The 17,650-nt window shown below is 37.8% G+C and overlaps 1 protein-coding gene across 2 annotated transcripts; it reads left to right on the top strand.

Annotated features, from left to right (window-relative positions):
- The first annotated feature begins 1,936 nt into the window (after nt 1–1,936).
- creb1b (cAMP responsive element binding protein 1b) lies at nt 1,937–15,838 on the top strand. Of its 2 annotated transcripts, none has more exons than XM_079822035.1 (9): nt 1,937–2,092; nt 4,964–5,043; nt 5,314–5,426; nt 5,586–5,732; nt 5,872–5,972; nt 6,045–6,184; nt 6,339–6,518; nt 9,699–9,852; nt 14,678–15,838. In XM_079822035.1, the coding sequence occupies exons 3-9, from the start codon at nt 5,322–5,324 to the stop codon at nt 14,820–14,822; spliced, it is 972 nt and encodes a 323-aa protein (XP_079678161.1). In that variant the 5' UTR covers nt 1,937–2,092; nt 4,964–5,043; nt 5,314–5,321; the 3' UTR covers nt 14,823–15,838. The 2 variants fall into 2 exon arrangements, with proteins under 2 accessions (XP_079678161.1, XP_079678162.1); XM_079822036.1 differs by having other exon boundaries at nt 1,980–2,092; nt 3,602–5,043.
- Nucleotides 15,839–17,650: the final 1,812 nt, after the last annotated feature.

Raw genomic sequence — 17,650 nt, 5'->3', positions numbered from 1 at the left:
AAAAAGGGCTGCCACACGAATAAACTCACACACCCCAAACCCGTTGCCATTCAGAGAGGGGTTATTGAGTGCATGCTGCAAACAAATGCGTATATGCTGCCCCCTTCAGGATGACTTCAGGACGGCAACACCATGTAAATAGAAGAGTCTCCTTCCAAAAGAGGTTTACTGCTGCCGCCATGTGTTAACTTAAGAGTGCCGTTTATGTAACCCCTCAAAATCGTAACATTAAGCATATCAGAAAATTAAGAAAAATTTTATTGTGTCTGAGGTAAATGAAATCAAAAAATGAATAAAATGTCCAGTGGCCACCTCTCATCATATTGAATAAGGCCCAGCCTACTTCCTGAGGATATTCAAAATGGCATGAGCACCACAAACTTCTGTGGAGATCATCCAGACATCTGGTTTGGCAGAAGCCCTGCTGTGGACCAATTTTTTTCTTCATGCAGCTTGTCACCTAGTTTGTGTATACAGTGTTGCGTATACAGGCTACATCAAGTATATTGCCTTTTTTGTGTATTGAGCATATTTGTAGTGTATTGATACATTTTATTTGAGCGCCTGCAGTGTTACATTTTTTTATTATTATTATTAAAGGGCAATATTTGACCCACGGAATTGATTTTCTGGGACATCTTTTTTTTTTTTTTTTTAGCTCTGAGAGCATGTATTTTTCAAGCCTCATAAAAACAGTCATCCATTTATGTCAAAATCCAATCTATTAAATTGAATCAACATCATACTAACAATATCATAACACAATAAACACTCGCTGCATTTTATGTAATGGACTCTATAAGATTATACAGTTATCTACCATCAGAATTGCATTTTAATATAATTGCTGTTTCTAGTTATGGACTAGAAAGGTTTTACTTCATGTTGAGTTTTTATAGGATCAGAAGGGGGGGGGGGGGCAAGATTTCATAGCTACACACTCAACATCTATAAAGGCACTGAATTTAGACAACAGTTTAAAATAGAGGGATTCGCTGGGGGAGCATTCATATTTTAAATAGCCTATTAAATATATGTTCTGAACTAATGGCTCCATGAGTCACTGTATTTCATGTTCACTCCCATAAGAGAAATTCCAATTTGGTCACACTTTAGATTAGGATGCAATTTCACACTATTAGCTAACTATATGACTAGGACTTTTGCCTCAATAAACTAAGCTTATTAATAGTTTGTAAGTTAGTCATTCATTAAGGGATGCAGAATATCGTCATGCAGAATAAGGCATAATGTGCTTTAGAAGTATAAACAGCCAATGTCTTAATAATATGCACGCTAAACAACTAGCAACTACTTAATAGTTAGAATTGGAACCTAAACTAAAGTGTTACCATAGGAAAATCATAGTAGTAATTTAACAAAATTGTCTATCGTTATTCCTCTCCCTCTCTTCTACAATGACAGTATGTTTGCCAACCCTCTGCATATTCATTTGGAAAAGCTGAAGTCGACCATAGTGCTAATAATAGGGGTGATTTGTCTTTGCTGTCTTGATAATTTATGTTGAATTAATTATTAATTGATGAACATGACGTATTGCAATATTTTGCCTTTGATGGATTACAGATTACAGATATGCAACGCGGTTAAAGCTTTCGACAAAAATACCCCTGCTGAAATAAACCAGCCTACGATGGTTTGCTGGTTCCACTGATTCCAGCCTGGTCAAGATGGTTGTAGCCTATGGCTGTTAGTTTAGGGTACTAACCAGCTGAACGCTAGTTTTTGGTGTTTTAAAATGTATTTGATGTTTCTATGTATGCTAAATCATTTTCTGTTCTTAAAAACATTTGTAGAGATTCATTCACAAAATCAAGTATGTCGTGTTCGCACTATTTCGTCAAGCCTCGGCCATGCTTCGTCTGTGTTCGCCACCACTCGACTTTTTCCGCCACGCTCTCGGCCGCTCTCGCTCAGTGCAGTGGGGTTGATGATCGGATTTTCGTCTCGTTCTCTGTGTTGTCGTTCTCGGTGACGCGACGGAGGTGTAGCCTGACGCGGTCTCTTACGTGTCGGCCTGAATAAAAGTGGAGCTCCGAGGGCTCGAGAGTGACGGAGGGAGTCTGTATCGGTAAGAGGAGACAGTGTCCGGAGGGAAAGGGCTCGTCCCGAATGGCATATAATATTGGTTTGGGTTCGGCCCGTTGGAAACAAAGAGATCATGGCGGCTGTAGTTGTTGCATGCAGAGGGAGGGGAGGCAAACGGGAGAGCAACACAAACCCAGGGTGGGAAATTTTGATGCATGGCTGATCATTTAAAATGCAACGAAATATGAATGCACAACATGTCTGGTTTTCTTTATGCATTTCTGCGGTTCATATATGTGGGGTTTCCCCTTTTTGTCGGCTTCTTTCACACCCTGGCTGGACAAAATGTGCTGCCTGGTGGATTCAGGGTGTAATACTCTTATATCATTCAGGAATAAATTAATCTTCTCTAATGTCCTTGTGCGATTTATTGGACACGCCCTGATAATATTGCAATATTTTAGGACTGGGTTATTTTTGCACTGTTTCATTATACATTATTCTAAGGGCTGTGATTGCACGCCCTGAACAAATACCGTTTTTATGCACAATTTAGGAATCGTTTTACCTCCTGTACATTGTACATGACTAATAAAGAAATATAACGTATTGCATAATTGCATGTTAAATAGCAAAAGCCTATTCAAATACAAGTGATCTTTATTATGCATTTTTAGGCATTACTCCTGATTTGTCCACAGTGCCAACTTTTTATTTCTTTAAAAAAAAATACAAATAAGTATTTTATAACAATATCTGTAGGATGTCATTTGGATTCATGTTTACAGTTTTAGATGTAAAGATCTATGAATGCACAGAATAGCTACTTGTTTCCTAGAATACTCTGTCTGGCAGAAAATAGGATTTGAAAAGTAGAGGGAGAGCTATGTATGACCAATCAAACCACAGATCGACTCTGAGCGTCATGAGATCACATTACTGTCGGTTCACGCTTTCTGCCATGCCGGGGCTCGCGCTCTCTTTCAACTTTTTTATTTTTCAAAGTGGTCTATTGGCTTTATTGTTTCACACACAACATGCATTAAAATACTTACACCAATGGTAATAAAACATTGTGTTTTTAATATATGTTTTTGTATTTATTTGATACATTTTATCATTACTTTTTGATATTGTATTTATATCATTTTATATCTTAATTATCATACTAATATACATGTATGGTACGAACAGTATGATATAAAAGCCTAAGATAAATAATAAAAAAAAATAAAACAGGAGTATAATTTTATAATTTCATTATCTGTTGGTTTGACCAATTGGCAGATAATGGGAATGTTCAGGTAATCTGCATTTTGAAATTGAAAATTGCTTCACGGGTTTTATGCTAGTTTTTTTTTTTTTTTTGGTTTTTGATCAAATCTGTTATTTCCATTGTTATCGGTGATTGTGCATTTGGAAAAAACCTTAACATTTGTTTTCTTCAACTGTGTTAGCATATCTTAGCCTCTAGCATCCAAGAGGGCTAAAGCCATGTAGCTCGGCTAGCTATATATGGGATATATTAACCCTACTCTTCCTCTCCATACAGTCTGAGTCTAGAGGTCAGGCAACTCCAATATCTGCACATGCTGCTGAACAGTCAAGGGAAGTCAGGACTGCATTCACAGCATATTGGGATGCACATTCAATAATAAAAAAAAATGCTATATGATGACACCTTTATTGCAGTACTTAATTTTTTATCACTGGCCAGTGCACTAGTAATTTTACACACTCATATTAAACGTTATTGTAGACCAATGCAGAAATAAAGACTTTCAGAGCACCTAGGGGTTGCACACTGGGACTCTCTTTAATGAGAACCCACAAACTCTTTACATTCACACTGGGATTTTGATTAATTTCCATTGTGTGCACTATAATGCATTGCATCTCTTAGCGTGGCTTATGTAAGCGTATGTTAAGAGAGAGGCCTTCCAATATTCTGTGCTAAAGCATCAAAAGTCAGAGTTCAATGTATCCTGACTGTAAACATGTTCAGCAAGGATTCAACTGTTGGTTTCTGCATCTTAAATTTAGACAAGACCATTTTGATGCATTTTCTTCCCTGGACAAAAAAAAAAGGTTTCTGGGAAGAATGTTTATCAATGGACATGCAGTGTTGGAGTCTGAGTTTTTAGTCCAAACGGCCATAGTATTGATTCATAACTGTGCTTGTCTCGAGTGCAGGAAATCTGCACCCTTATTTCCGACATAATGTCAAATGATTCAATTAAAACTCCATATAGAGTTGCAGCACAGGAACGATTTAGCCATACAAGTAACTAATGTCCGTCTATATTTGGATATTCTAAAAAAAGCTCCCCTTTCCAAGAAAGTCTATAGCTTCATTTTCATTTGCTTGTTTTATAAAACTAGAACAAAAATCACTTTTTGTGGATTTTAACCTTTGTTTGAGTTGGGGTTGTGATATTTTAATCATACAGTACTATACCAACTACACTATTTTATGATACAAAGTAGTATACCACTCGCTTAGATGCATTGTTTGTTATAGCATGGCAATGACTGCAACACTGGTACTTATACTGGTATAATGCTCATTCATTTATACAAGTCACCGTAACAAGGAAGGAAGGAAGGAAGGAAGGAAATGTGTAATCTGATATTACATGTCATGCACTGATGGAACCACAAAACCAAAGTCTTTATACTTTATTGGAGAATCAACTTGCTAATTACTTATTAGCTTTATCATATTAAGCTGGAATAGAAGAAAGTACAATTGCACACTTAAATTGGTATTATTGTCAGAAAATGTATACAAAATCAACAGTGTTTGCAGAGGTTTTCTCTCAACATTTTCTCAGTACTAAGGAGGATGAGTTTCAAAGTAGAAATGTCAACGTTTCTGACTAGTATTGTGACATTTCTGTGTTTGTCTGATCAGATTTCCACAGTAGCAGAGAGTGAGGACTTAACGGAGGCAGTGGACAGTGTGAAGATTCTGTCTAGGTTCCCCTCTTATAGGTATGTATGCTTCATGTGCAATTCCACATCCAAAGTTTCAGGTTGAGACTGTGGTAATGGTGTTAGTAAACAGGAATTCACTTGCTTTGCATGTTAATCATTAATGTAATTAAAGTCACCATGAAATTAAAATGGACAAATCTTGTTTTTGAACGGATTATTGCCGGATTTGTTATAAATGATTTATCTGTGCACTTTTATCTTTGTTTATTTGTTCATGTGGCAAAAATTCACACTAAATATGTCCGATTCCATCTGTTTTCTCACCAGCCAACTCGATGACCATGGAGTCGGGAGCCGATGCCCAACAGGGTGCAGACACTGCGGTCTCTGAAAATGAAAGCCAACAGCTCACACAGGCCCAAATCGCCACTCTTGCACAGGTAAGAACACAAATCGATTGGTTACTAATCCTATACAGTTTGTCTAATGAATTCGGGACATCGTAATTTGCTTATTTTGAAACATGAAGAGCTGAAACATTCAAGACTCTGACCTTAAACAGAACATCAATGTTTGACTCGGTGTGTGATGTCGGATAGGTAACGATGGCTGCCGCTCATGGAAGTGCCTCAGCACCCACTGTCACCCTGGTGCAGCTGCCCAATGGTCAGACGGTGCAGGTGCACGGAGTAATCCAGGCAGCTCAACCTTCAGTCATTCAGTCGCCACAGGTGCAAACTGTCCAGGTAAGACGACTTAACACCTCTAAATGTTCATGACTGATTGGCAGGATGCATTTCATCCTTAATGTATTCTGTTCTATTCCCATTACATGATTGTGTTAACATTCAATTATCGCATATCATAACATTGTCTGTTGCTCAGATTTCCACAGTAGCGGAGAGTGAGGACTCACAGGAGTCAGTAGACAGCGTGATAGACTCTCAAAAACGAAGAGAGATCCTTTCTAGACGCCCCTCATATAGGTATTTATACGTTCTTCAAGGGTTTGCATTAAATAAGAAATTTCCCAGTCAACAGCTGTCTGTGATCTATAGGAAAATCCTGAATGACCTGTCATCAGACGCTCCAGGAGTTCCGAGAATTGAAGAAGAGAAATCCGAGGAGGACACTGCGCCTGCCATCACTACAGTGACAGTACCAACCCCAATATATCAGACTAGCAGCGGCCAGTACAGTACGTTAAAGTCCACAACTGAAGTTGATATATTTTTGGATTCTGCATCACCGTTAGACCATAACTCCCAACATATTTGATTCTTACACTTAGTGCCATGTGCAAACCTTCTCACAATTCAGTGACAACCTCTTAATTGCCATTTCTCCTTCAGTCGCCATTACACAGGGTGGAGCCATTCAGCTGGCAAATAACGGCACAGATGGAGTGCAGGGATTGCAGACTCTCACCATGACAAATGCAGGAGCCCAGCAAGGGACCACCATCCTGCAGTACGCCCAGACCAGTGATGGTCAGCAGATACTGGTGCCCAGCAATCAAGTAGTGGTACAAGGTAAGTTTAATTTTTTACAAGGATACAATGCAGTTTTAAGGATACAAACTAGGACATTTATTTAGTAAGTGAATAGTATCAATTTTGATTTGATGTTGTTTTTAACTTCTTGACCCATTTTGTTAGTCTGGGCCACTGCAAAAGGTAAGGGCCGTTCAAACCAAGGATGATAACTATGGGTCTGTTTACACCTGGTCACTTCATGCATTTTCTCTGATTGGATAGCTATCCGATCATGAAAAGACCAGGTGTAAATGCCCTCTGAAACGCTTTCGAGATGGATTTAAATCTGATCACTCAAACTACAATAGGAGGTGGTCTGAAAAGCGAAATGAAACAAAGTTAGTTAAGTAAGTAAATGCAGCGCATATCTGTTGCTTTCGTTTACATAAATGGAACCATTTTAACAAATCAGGTAAATGGTCAGGTGTAAACAGGCCCTATACATTTAATAATCGCTCTAATTCTATGAGAATAAAGAAGTCCATGGAGGAGCAATATAATTGGAATCACTTTCAGAATTTTTTTTCCAGGTGATAAATGAAAAATCCTACTTTGAAAAGCTTTAGCATTTAACCCTCTGGTGCTCTTCGTTTAGGGGTTGCATTGGTTGTCTGGACACCTAAAAATTAAACTTCCTCCACCCCAGTAAAACCAATGCAATTTATTTTTCTTCAATAACATTTTTTCTTTTTAATTTTGTATTTTGAGATGATTTGATGGTACTTTTTTTATATTTATGCAATAATTATGGTCTATTTTTGCCATTGAAAATTATTTAAAAAAAATGTTTTTGTATTAATATTATTTTTTTAATTATTGCAGTATTTCAGGTTAAAATAGAGACTAGGGGTGCGTCTCAATCAGCTCCCTAGTTCAGTAGTCAGGGCACTGATCAGGGAGTCAGCCCATTGACTTATGTCCTGATCAGTGCCCTGACTACTGAACCAGGGAGCTGATTGAGACAAGCTAGGCCTTCAAAATAATTTTTTTTGAAGGCAGATTAGCGCCCTCTTTTGGAATTATTTAAGAAATCATGCAACCATGGGCGTAATCACTAGAGGTCTTTATGGAGAGGCTTGAGAATTCCCTAGTTCTCTTTTCAACACATTTAGTGATTTTTTTTTTTATGGATTTGAATATATTTTTTAAAAATCTCAAAGACTATTTACTATAAAGTTTTAGAATTTTTTTTGTTTTGTTAGAAATATAGATTTTTTTCTGTGAATTTGTGTTTTTGCAGATTTCCCACTAATTTCCTATGGTGGTCATTTTTGACCAAAAAGCACAAGTGCGAGTATTTTTTTACGAATCATGCCCTCAATTTTTGTGTGTGTTTACATACCTAATGCTAGAAAAGTCACAAAGTTTCATATCATTCTGATAAAAATTCAAAATGTGGTTCCTAGGTTCAATTTTTCATAGGTGTGTGTGTATAAGTGTGCGTGTGAGTGGATGTGTCAATATCACACTCTTGATGTTTTAGAGTGTCACCCCTTAACTGCTGTGTACTTTTTTTCAGCATCGTGGCCGATTTGTAGATTGTACACACAAATATTCAGAGAATTTTTGTGTTTTTGCCAATTTCCCATTCATTTCCTATGGTCGGTCATTTATGACCGAAGACAATGAACGCTACTTTTATTTTACGACCAATTAGCATGCTCGAATCATGACCCCAATTTATTTGTGTTTACGTGCCTAATGCTAGAAAAGTTACCAAGTTTCATATCATTCCGATGAAGCAGTGATTTTTAAAATTTCAAAACAGAAGGTTAAAGCAGCAGACGACCAAATTGCAGAATGTGCTTGTAATAAACAGAACATTATTGTGCTTTGGTGTGGATGCTAATATAGTTATTGTTAAGGCCTGTTTACACCAAGAATGATAAAGATATAGTTATCAAAATCTTTCTTAATACAAAAGAATTGCAGAATCCACACTACAACTATAACGGCACAGAGGAACTATATCGTTGGAATTACTGTCAGGACGATTTTTTTTCAGCTGATGAACGATTAAAACAATGACAGCCAATCAGAATCCATCCTGCTTTAAAGAGCTTGAGCGCTTAAAGTGGCAGACGACAAAGCTGCAGCGGGGTTGTAATAAACAGAAGGAAGGATTATCATCCGCTGGTGTGGATGCTAATTTAGTTATTGTTGTAGTTATCATTCTGTGTGTGAAGTCCTTTAGCCATTAAAGGGTTAGTTCACCCAAAAATGAAAATTCTGTCATTAATTACTCACCCTCATGTCGTTGGACACCCGTAAGACCTCCGTTCATATTCGGAACACAAATGAAGATATTTTAGTTGAAAGCTGATGGCTGAGAAAGGCTTCAGACAGGCCTCCATTGGCATTCAGTACATTGACACTTCCAAGATCCATGAAAGGCACTTAAAACGTCGTTACAAAGTCTATCTCACCACAGTGGCTCTACAATAATTTTACGATGCGACGACAATAGTTTTTGTGCGCAAAAAAAAAATCAAAATAACACCTTTATCCAACTTGTTCTCGACTTCCGTGTATGCCTCCACGACGCATGCGCGAGAATATGACGCAGATCCGGCGTTCGGACATATGACCCAGAAGCGATTTGCTTACGAGCAGAGGAAGACGCGCGTGTCTAAACTGTTGGATTCTACATTGATCGTGCTTTAGGTCTCGGCGTAGTGCTCAAAATGGGGCTTAAGTGTGTATTTCATGGATTCCCGAACGCCGGCGCTACGTCATATTCTCGCGCATGCGTCGTGGAGGCACACACGTAAGTCGAGAACAAGTTGGATAAAGGTGTTATTTTGATTTTTTTTTGCGCACAAAAACTATTGTCGTCGCATCGTAAAATTATTGTAGAGCCACTGTGGTGAGATAGACTTTGTAACGACGTTTTAAGTGCCTTTCATGGATCTTGGAAGTGTCAATGTACTGAATGCCAATGGAGGCCTGTCTGAAGCCTTTCTCAGCCATCAGCTTTCAACTAAAATATCTTCATTTGTGTTCCGAATATGAACGGAGGTCTTACAGGTGTCCAACGATATGAGGGTGAGTAATTAATGACAGAATTTTCATTTTTGGGTGAACTAACCCTTTAATATTCTATAATTTGATGTTGTGCTTTGAGTCAAACTCACTCTTGATTCATTGTTTGTTGGCTGCGTTTTGTCTGCCTGACAGCTGCTTCTGGAGATGTGCAGGCCTATCAAATTCGTACTGCCCCAACCAGCACTATTGCTCCAGGTGTGGTCATGGCATCCTCCCCGGCCCTGCCAAGTCAAGGAGGTGCAGAAGAGGCCACGCGCAAAAGGGAAGTCCGCCTAATGAAAAACAGGTAAAAACCCCCCCAAAAATTTGGTAAAAGCAAATGTAAAGTTAACCTTATCACCATTGGTCATAAATGATAGAATGTATTGCTGTGATGGAAAAGCTGAATTTTAAACAGCCATTACTCCAGTCTTCAATGTAACACAATCCCTCATAACTCATTGTAATGTGCTGATTTGCTCAAGAAACATTTCTGTGGCGAGGTTGACGAGCAAGAGACGTGGGAGGAGTGAGCGAGATAGGTGCGCGTGATTGAGAATGAGCGTCACCTGCGAGGCACACCGATCTCGAGTCCTCTTACGAGGGAGCACGGAGGCATATAAGGACGAGCAACACTAGTGAGAGGACTCGAGACCGGTGTGCCTCGCAGGCAGTGTTGCCAGATTGGGTTGACGATTTCCAGCCCAAAAGCTCACTAAAACCCGCCCAATCCAAGAAAAAAAACGCCCAAAATTTGAACGGCCAAAATAATGTGATATTTTATTGCCATGTCAATCCAGGTTTATTAGCACCATTTTATCTCCTTAAAACAAAAAAATGATGACAAAATAAAATAAAAAATAAATAAATACATTTTACAGGAAAACGGATCAAACAGGGCAAATACATTCGAATACAGTCATGCATGACTAAAATGTCCAAGTGGAAACTGTCAAAATCACGAAATTAACCGATGATCATTTTCAAATGTCAAAAGTAAGAATAAACTAATTTAAGTGCAAAAAGTGCCCAATATAAGTGATTAGAATAAACAACGTAATTAGCAGGCATTACACACACATTACTGCACACACCAAAGCCAAAATGTTACATTAATTGATACATAATAGTACTAGTATAGTACTAGATAGTACTACAACTAAAAAATAACAATAATGCATTTATCTTTGTGTTTAACTTCAGACAGAACTACAGTAACGTTATGTCTTTCGTGAAGTACATATTTGTAGAACATAACGCAGAACTTAACACAGTCAAAAATGGATTAATCGTTGATTCAAACCTCTTTCAGCAGCTGTCAGGACGAGTAGAGCGCAGTTTAGACAGTTTAAAATGTGCAGATGTCCTGATCAGGCAAGTGTGCACATGATGGACAAGAGTCATATTCAATTTCAATTCAAGTCATTCAACTGTCCTCTTAGAGTTAGTTATATTTATAAATAGTCTTTGAGTCACACGTGTAATCCACGTTTTGAGAGTTGGTTCCCTCTCCCACTCTCCCACATAACTTACTGTATTTATGCCACTTTGGCATAGAGATCACTTGATATCTAGCTACAACTTTGCACTGAAAACCTGTCATGAATGAGCGTGTCTCCCTCCTGATCGCTGATTGGCTGAAAGTGCGTGCTCGTCAGCGACTTCAACAACTGCCAGCTGACTCTACGCTGGGCCAGTGTGTGTCATGATGACTGATTTTATGGTGTACAAGCACACTTGAGTTTGTTATTAACCAATTAGACTATAAAATTTAGATGTTTGAAAACCGCAAAACTGACCCCAAACCAGCCCAAATTCTGTCCACCCGCCCAAGCCCGTTTTTTACCCGCACAATCAAATTCAAAACTGCCCAATTGGGTGGGAACCTGGCAACACTGCTCGCAGGTGACACTCAATCTCGCTTGCTCCTCCCACGTCTCTCACTCGTCAGCCACAATTTCTTATTATTATCAGTGCTGAAAACAGTTGTGCTGTGCTGCTTAATATTTTTATGGAAACAGTGATAGGATTTCTTCAGGATTCCTTGATGAATAGAAAGTTTAAGAGAACATGATTTATTTGAAATATATTATATATATTTTAAGTGTCTTTACTGTCAAATTAGATTTTTTTTTAACAGTAGTGTACACAATATCAGTCTTACTACAGTATCAGAAGTACAGAGTATTGACTAATTTCAATACTCGAGTCGAGAGCTGTTTGCGAGATAATGTAAATATAACCAATCCCATGTGAACAGCAAGGACAAAAAAAAAAAGATATGTGTCAAAATATTGGTTCTATGCATTAGACCTTGTAGTAAATGCAGCCTAAAAAACTGCTGTGTTTGATAATATTGAAAATATTCCTAAAAAAAAGGATAATACTTGAAGGATACATGCAATTGTTTTAAGTTAGTTTGTTGCCAACCATGTGCAAATTCAGTCAACACCATTGCTGAGTATTTTCACTTTAAACAAACAGTCTGAAAAACCACCTCTGTTCTCTTCTGTCACAAGCATGTAACCAATCCAATCAACGTAAGAGGCAGGGCTTTTCATATCATTATTTCTTAGGATGCTGATTTTTAAAAGGCAACTGTATGACTCTGAGATGACGAACCGGAACATGGTTTTGTGTAGCATTAGCAACACATTATTAGCCCTTTTATATCGTAGTCAAGCAATTATGTGCTGACTTTTATTCAATTTTTTTATGGATTATATATAGCCTACAAAGTGCCCATTCATTTTATAATCACTAAAAACCTGTCGCTCATCTCAGTTTGCGATCTAATAAAGTCCCGTTATAATCAATAAAGTTGTCTACGCTGCACAATGAATCTCTTATTTACATTGGGTCTAGATTTTGTTAAGGAGAGGATTCGCAAGCGTGCAGAATTGAACAAAAACTCTGACGCCTGGATTCTGACTAAATTAAACATCCCTGATTGGTCAATGCATTCAAGAGATCAACAAACATGTCTGTGATTGCCTACAGTGCTCACCGCTGCACAAACACAAGGTACATTTTTTGACACAAAGAAACATTTGACGTTCTCCAGAGCACAAACACAAATACACATTGGAGCGTTTACCAAATCTATTTAATCAATATAATATTACAGTATCAACTAAGGGTGCTTTTGTTTGAGGGTGCTTAGCACCTCAAGCACCCCCGTAGAATCGGGCCTGTATGTATAAATTGCTCTCTCGTCTTCTGAATCAGTTTCTGGTTCTAACATACAGGTGCTGGTCATATAATTAGAATATCATCAAAAAGTTGATTTCACAAATTCCATTCAAAAAGTCAAACTTGTATATTATATTCATTCATTACACACAGACTGATATATTTCAAATGTTTATTTCTTTTAATTTTGATGAATAAAACTGACAACTAAGAAAAATCCCAAATTCAGGATCTCAGAAAATTTGAATATTTAAAACACCTTGTGCCACACTCTAATCAGCTAATTAACTTAAAACAACTGCAAAGGCCTTTAAATGGTCTCTCAGTCTAGTTCTGTAGGCTACACAATCATGGGGAAGACTGCTGACTTGACAAAAAACGACCATTGACACTTTGCACAAGGAGGGCAAGACTCAAAAGGTCATTGCAAAAGAGGCTGGCTGTTCACAGAGCTCTGTGTCCAAGCACATTAATAGAGAGGCGAAGGGAAGGAAAAGATGTGGTAGAAAAAAGTGTACAAGCAATAGGGATAACCGCACCCTGGAGAGGATTGTGAAACAAAACCCATTCAAAAATGTGGGGGAGATTCACAAAGAGTGGACTGCAGCTGGAGTCAGTGCTTCAAGAACCACTACGCACAGACGTATGCAAGACATGGGTTTCAGCTGTCGCATTCCTTGTGTCAAGCCACTCTTGAACAACAGACAGCGTCAGAAGCGTCTCGCCTGGGCTAAAGACAAAAAGGACTGGACTGCTGCTGAGTGGTCCAAAGTTATGTTCTCTGATGAAAGTAAATTTTGCATTTCCTTTGAAAATCAGGGTCCCAGAGTCTGGAGGAAGAGAGGAGAGGCACACAATCCACGTTGCTTGAGGTCCAGTGTAAAGTTTCCACAGTCAGTGATGGTTTGGGCTGCCATGTCATCTGCTGGTGTTGGTCCACTGCGTTTTCTGAGGTCCAAGGTCAACGCAGCTGTATACCAGGAAGTTTTAGAGCACTTCATGCTTCCTGCTGCTGACCAACTTTATGGAGATGCAGATTTCATTTTCCTACAGGACTTGGCACCTGCACACAGTGCCTAAACAACCAGTACCTGGTTTAAGGACCATGGTATCCCTGTTCTTAATTGGCCAGCAAACTTGCCTGACCTTAACCCCATAGAAAATGCGGATGAGCTGAAGGCCACTATCAGAGCAACCTGGGCTCTCATAACACCTGAGCAGTGCCACAGACTGATCGACTCAATGCCATGCCGCATTGCAGCAGTAATTCAGGGAAAAGGAGACCCAACTAAGTATTGAGTGCTGTACATGCTCATACTTTTCATGTTCATACTTTTCAGTTGGCCTAGATTTCTAAAAATCCTTTCTTTGTATTGGTCTTAAGTAATATTCTAATTTTCTGAGATACTGAATTTGGGATTTTCCTTAGTTATCAATTATAATAATCAAAATTTAAAGAAATAAACATTTGAAATATATCAGTCTGTGTGTAATGAATGAATCAAATATACAAGTTTCTCTTTTTGAATGCAATTAGTGAAATAAATAAACTTTTTGATGATATTCTAATTATATGACCAGCATCTGTATATGGCTGAATTAAACCAATGTTTTCCACTTGCCATTGTGTAGCGTTTACTACAGTTGACCCAACCGAGTGGATCAGGTAGTCCGAGCTGGTGTGATTGAGTAGAGGCGGGGACTAACTTGCCTATTCATGGTTCCGTGTATACTAAATGAAGAAATGGTGTCGAGTTACATTCAAGCTACATTCAAACTGCAGAGGGACTTAAATATTAATAATAATAATATTTATCTTAATAAACGCATGTGCAGTAGAATATTTATGGTCAAAATTCTGGAATTGCCTACTTATTTTGGACCAAAAACAGTCATCAAAACATCTGCTAAATGCATCTTAAATTTCTTTCCTGCTCCAGAGAGGCTGCTCGTGAGTGCCGTCGGAAGAAAAAGGAATACGTCAAGTGTCTGGAGAACCGTGTGGCCGTTTTGGAGAACCAGAATAAAACGCTCATCGAGGAACTCAAGGCACTCAAAGACCTGTACTGTCACAAATCAGAGTAATGTACAGTACCACACGTTCTCCTTTCATTCTGGTGGACTTGCGTGTACAGAGACTAAAGAGCGAGCCCGACACGGACGCATGTTTTTTTAAATGTTTTCCTATTTTAAATTGCTGCAGACTGCCTGTATGAACACACAAGTGTGTGAGGGAACTGAACAGAAGCCCCCTGGCGAACACAAATCTCTTCTAGAAATATTGGCTCATGTCATTATAGACAAAAAAAAAAATGCTGAAAACTGTACTGTGGACATAAACAAAGAAGCACGTTCTCAGCCATCTTTACTTCTGGACTCAAACCGAAGCTCAGAGGAGGGGTTTGTAAGAAAATGTTTACTTTTTTTCCAGTGTGCTGGTGTACAAGTCATCAGTAACTTTTAAAAGAGTTACAAATAATGTAAAATAATAATAATTTAACTGACATTTCAATAGTATGGTGGACATCATTGAGGAAGATTTTCTCTTGCAGTTGGCATCATTCCCTCTTGAGATTCAAAAAGTTTAATGTGTCTGTTACTTTTATTTGGTGTATAGTGCTCTTGTGTTTTAAGTTGACATTTTTTACATTTAATTATGAACAAACTTTATACAAATATGAATATTGATTTACAGAATCTATGCCATTTATGAACTGAAATATTGTGTATCGTATACAGAACAAGATTATATCCCATGTACATTTCGATTTTGATAATTTTAGACAAATTTACCTAAATGATTTAATTGCTTAAAATCCTACCATTGCAGTAGCAACAGTTGCACAAACACAAAATAAAAGAGTTATTTTATTGCTGACATTTGGTCACTGACACACCAAAATTTGTTGAAATATTCGCCAGGTTCAAACATTTCTTCACATTTATGTTGATCCAATGCTGCAGATCACTTTTGTGTTAAGCTTGTATATCATAGAGCTATAATTGGATGAAATACAGTCCAATACATTCTATCTCTGGTATTATAGGCTTAAGCATGTTTTATAAATATTACATTGGCTTTGATATCGTTATATGGTAAATTTTTTTCATTACAACACTATGAACGTGGAGGCGGTGTCTTTGTATTTGATAACACAAGCAAAGAGTACATGTTATCATTCTATAATGGCATATGCATTTTGGCAGCTATTTCATAAAAAAGACGTTTAAAGGATTTCTCATTTCATTTTTCCTTTTTGTCCACATTCAGTTGCTTCTGAAAGTTCAAGAAACAACCGAACAGTTGGTAACTTAAGTTACAGTTTGCCTTTATCATCATTAGTTGTGTTTTGTTTACCAAGTTGTCTCAGTTGAGTTGACCCAAACTGTTTAAGGCTTTTAAAGTTTTTAATGAATAATAATAATACAAATCAGGCAATTATTGGACTTTTAATCAGCTCAAGGTTTCACATGTTGGTTGGGGTAGAACATTTGCTGTGTTCTCTGCATTGAGGGCAGAATGTTTTAAATGAGATGTTAGCAGGCTGAATTAAAACTCAACAATTCCAGTCTGCGCTGAAATGTACCTTTTGTCATCCGTTGGCGAGTGCATCATCTGCTGCTACTCTTAAATCTTGAACCGTCTGCCTGACGTGTCATTTACGTGCTCAAGCGTGACAAATTAGGGAAGCAATCTCTCCACAGCAGGCGCTCACGGTCCAGATCTGCAGTCTAACTGCTTATGCAAGCCGACATGCAACCTGATTTCCCTCACAAAACCAATTATTTTCCGACAAGAATCACATCGAAGGACAGACTGACCTCAGCTTTCAGAGAAATGCAAATTCTGTCTGTTTTCAGTGATAGAACTGACATGAACTTTTTTTCCTCTTGTATGTACCCCTGTATGCAATGAGATTGATCTACTGCCATGCTGGCCAAAGTGAACTCTGAAATGTGTGTTTGCCTTCATGTATACAAAAGACCAATCAATCTAAAGCAATGTTTGATCCCACTCATTTTGGACAAACACATCATGCACTTTTTGTATGATAGCTTTCACCTTTTGGACACTATGTACCGTACTAGTAGGATTTTATAGTGTTTCAAGAGTTTAAAAATGTATTGTATATACTCTGTGACTTGGCTTACATTTTTAGAAGCTTTGCACTCTGTTACTGTTACAATACAATACAATTGTGTATACTTGTTGCTTTCCCCCCACTTCCTTTTTGTACACATGTAAATCTTTAATAAAATACTAATACTGCACAATGAGTCTCATTCATAGTTTCCCACAATGCAATGTGCTTAACTTTGTACAAAACAAAATTGGATTTAAAATATAACATAACATAACTGGGTTATTCTTTATTTGGAGTGGCAAACAAGAGGCTGGATTTTTTTTTAAGTAATACAATGTATTGCTGTAATATGAATTGAACCTCTTAAGCTCTGGGACCATTTTTGGGATTTCCGCCCGGATTTGGCCTACCCAAATTGAAAAGCTTCCCATACCCACATACAGTGGTCTATTTATACACAATTTTGGTGTCATTTTAAAGGAAACCCTTTTAAGTTACATAAAACACTGATAAAAGTGATAAACATGCAAGTATATGTTGTCTGAATCATGTTGTATGCAAGATTTATTCAAATGGATCTGAAGGAAATGGTCACAGAGAAATTTAGTATAAATAAGTTACTTTGTGTAAAACAAATGCCAAAGTGATGCGTGTTTCCAGAAAGTAGAGACTAAGCTTTCAAATGGTACCACATATGAGGTCAGACCTCCTCCACAGACATTTAACATTTTAGATATATACTTGATGATGTCATTCTGTACAGGGTCCGCAGAGTTTAAGTGTTTTTTAAAGTTAATTTAATATGCTATGGAAGAGAAGAATTTTGAT

Source organism: Gobio gobio, assembly GCF_949357685.1.
Source record: "Gobio gobio genome assembly, chromosome: 7".
In the NCBI taxonomy this organism is placed as follows: Eukaryota; Metazoa; Chordata; class Actinopteri; order Cypriniformes; family Gobionidae; genus Gobio; species Gobio gobio.
The sequence above is the reverse complement of the archived record's forward strand: the minus strand, read 5'-3'. Positions and strand labels throughout refer to the sequence as shown.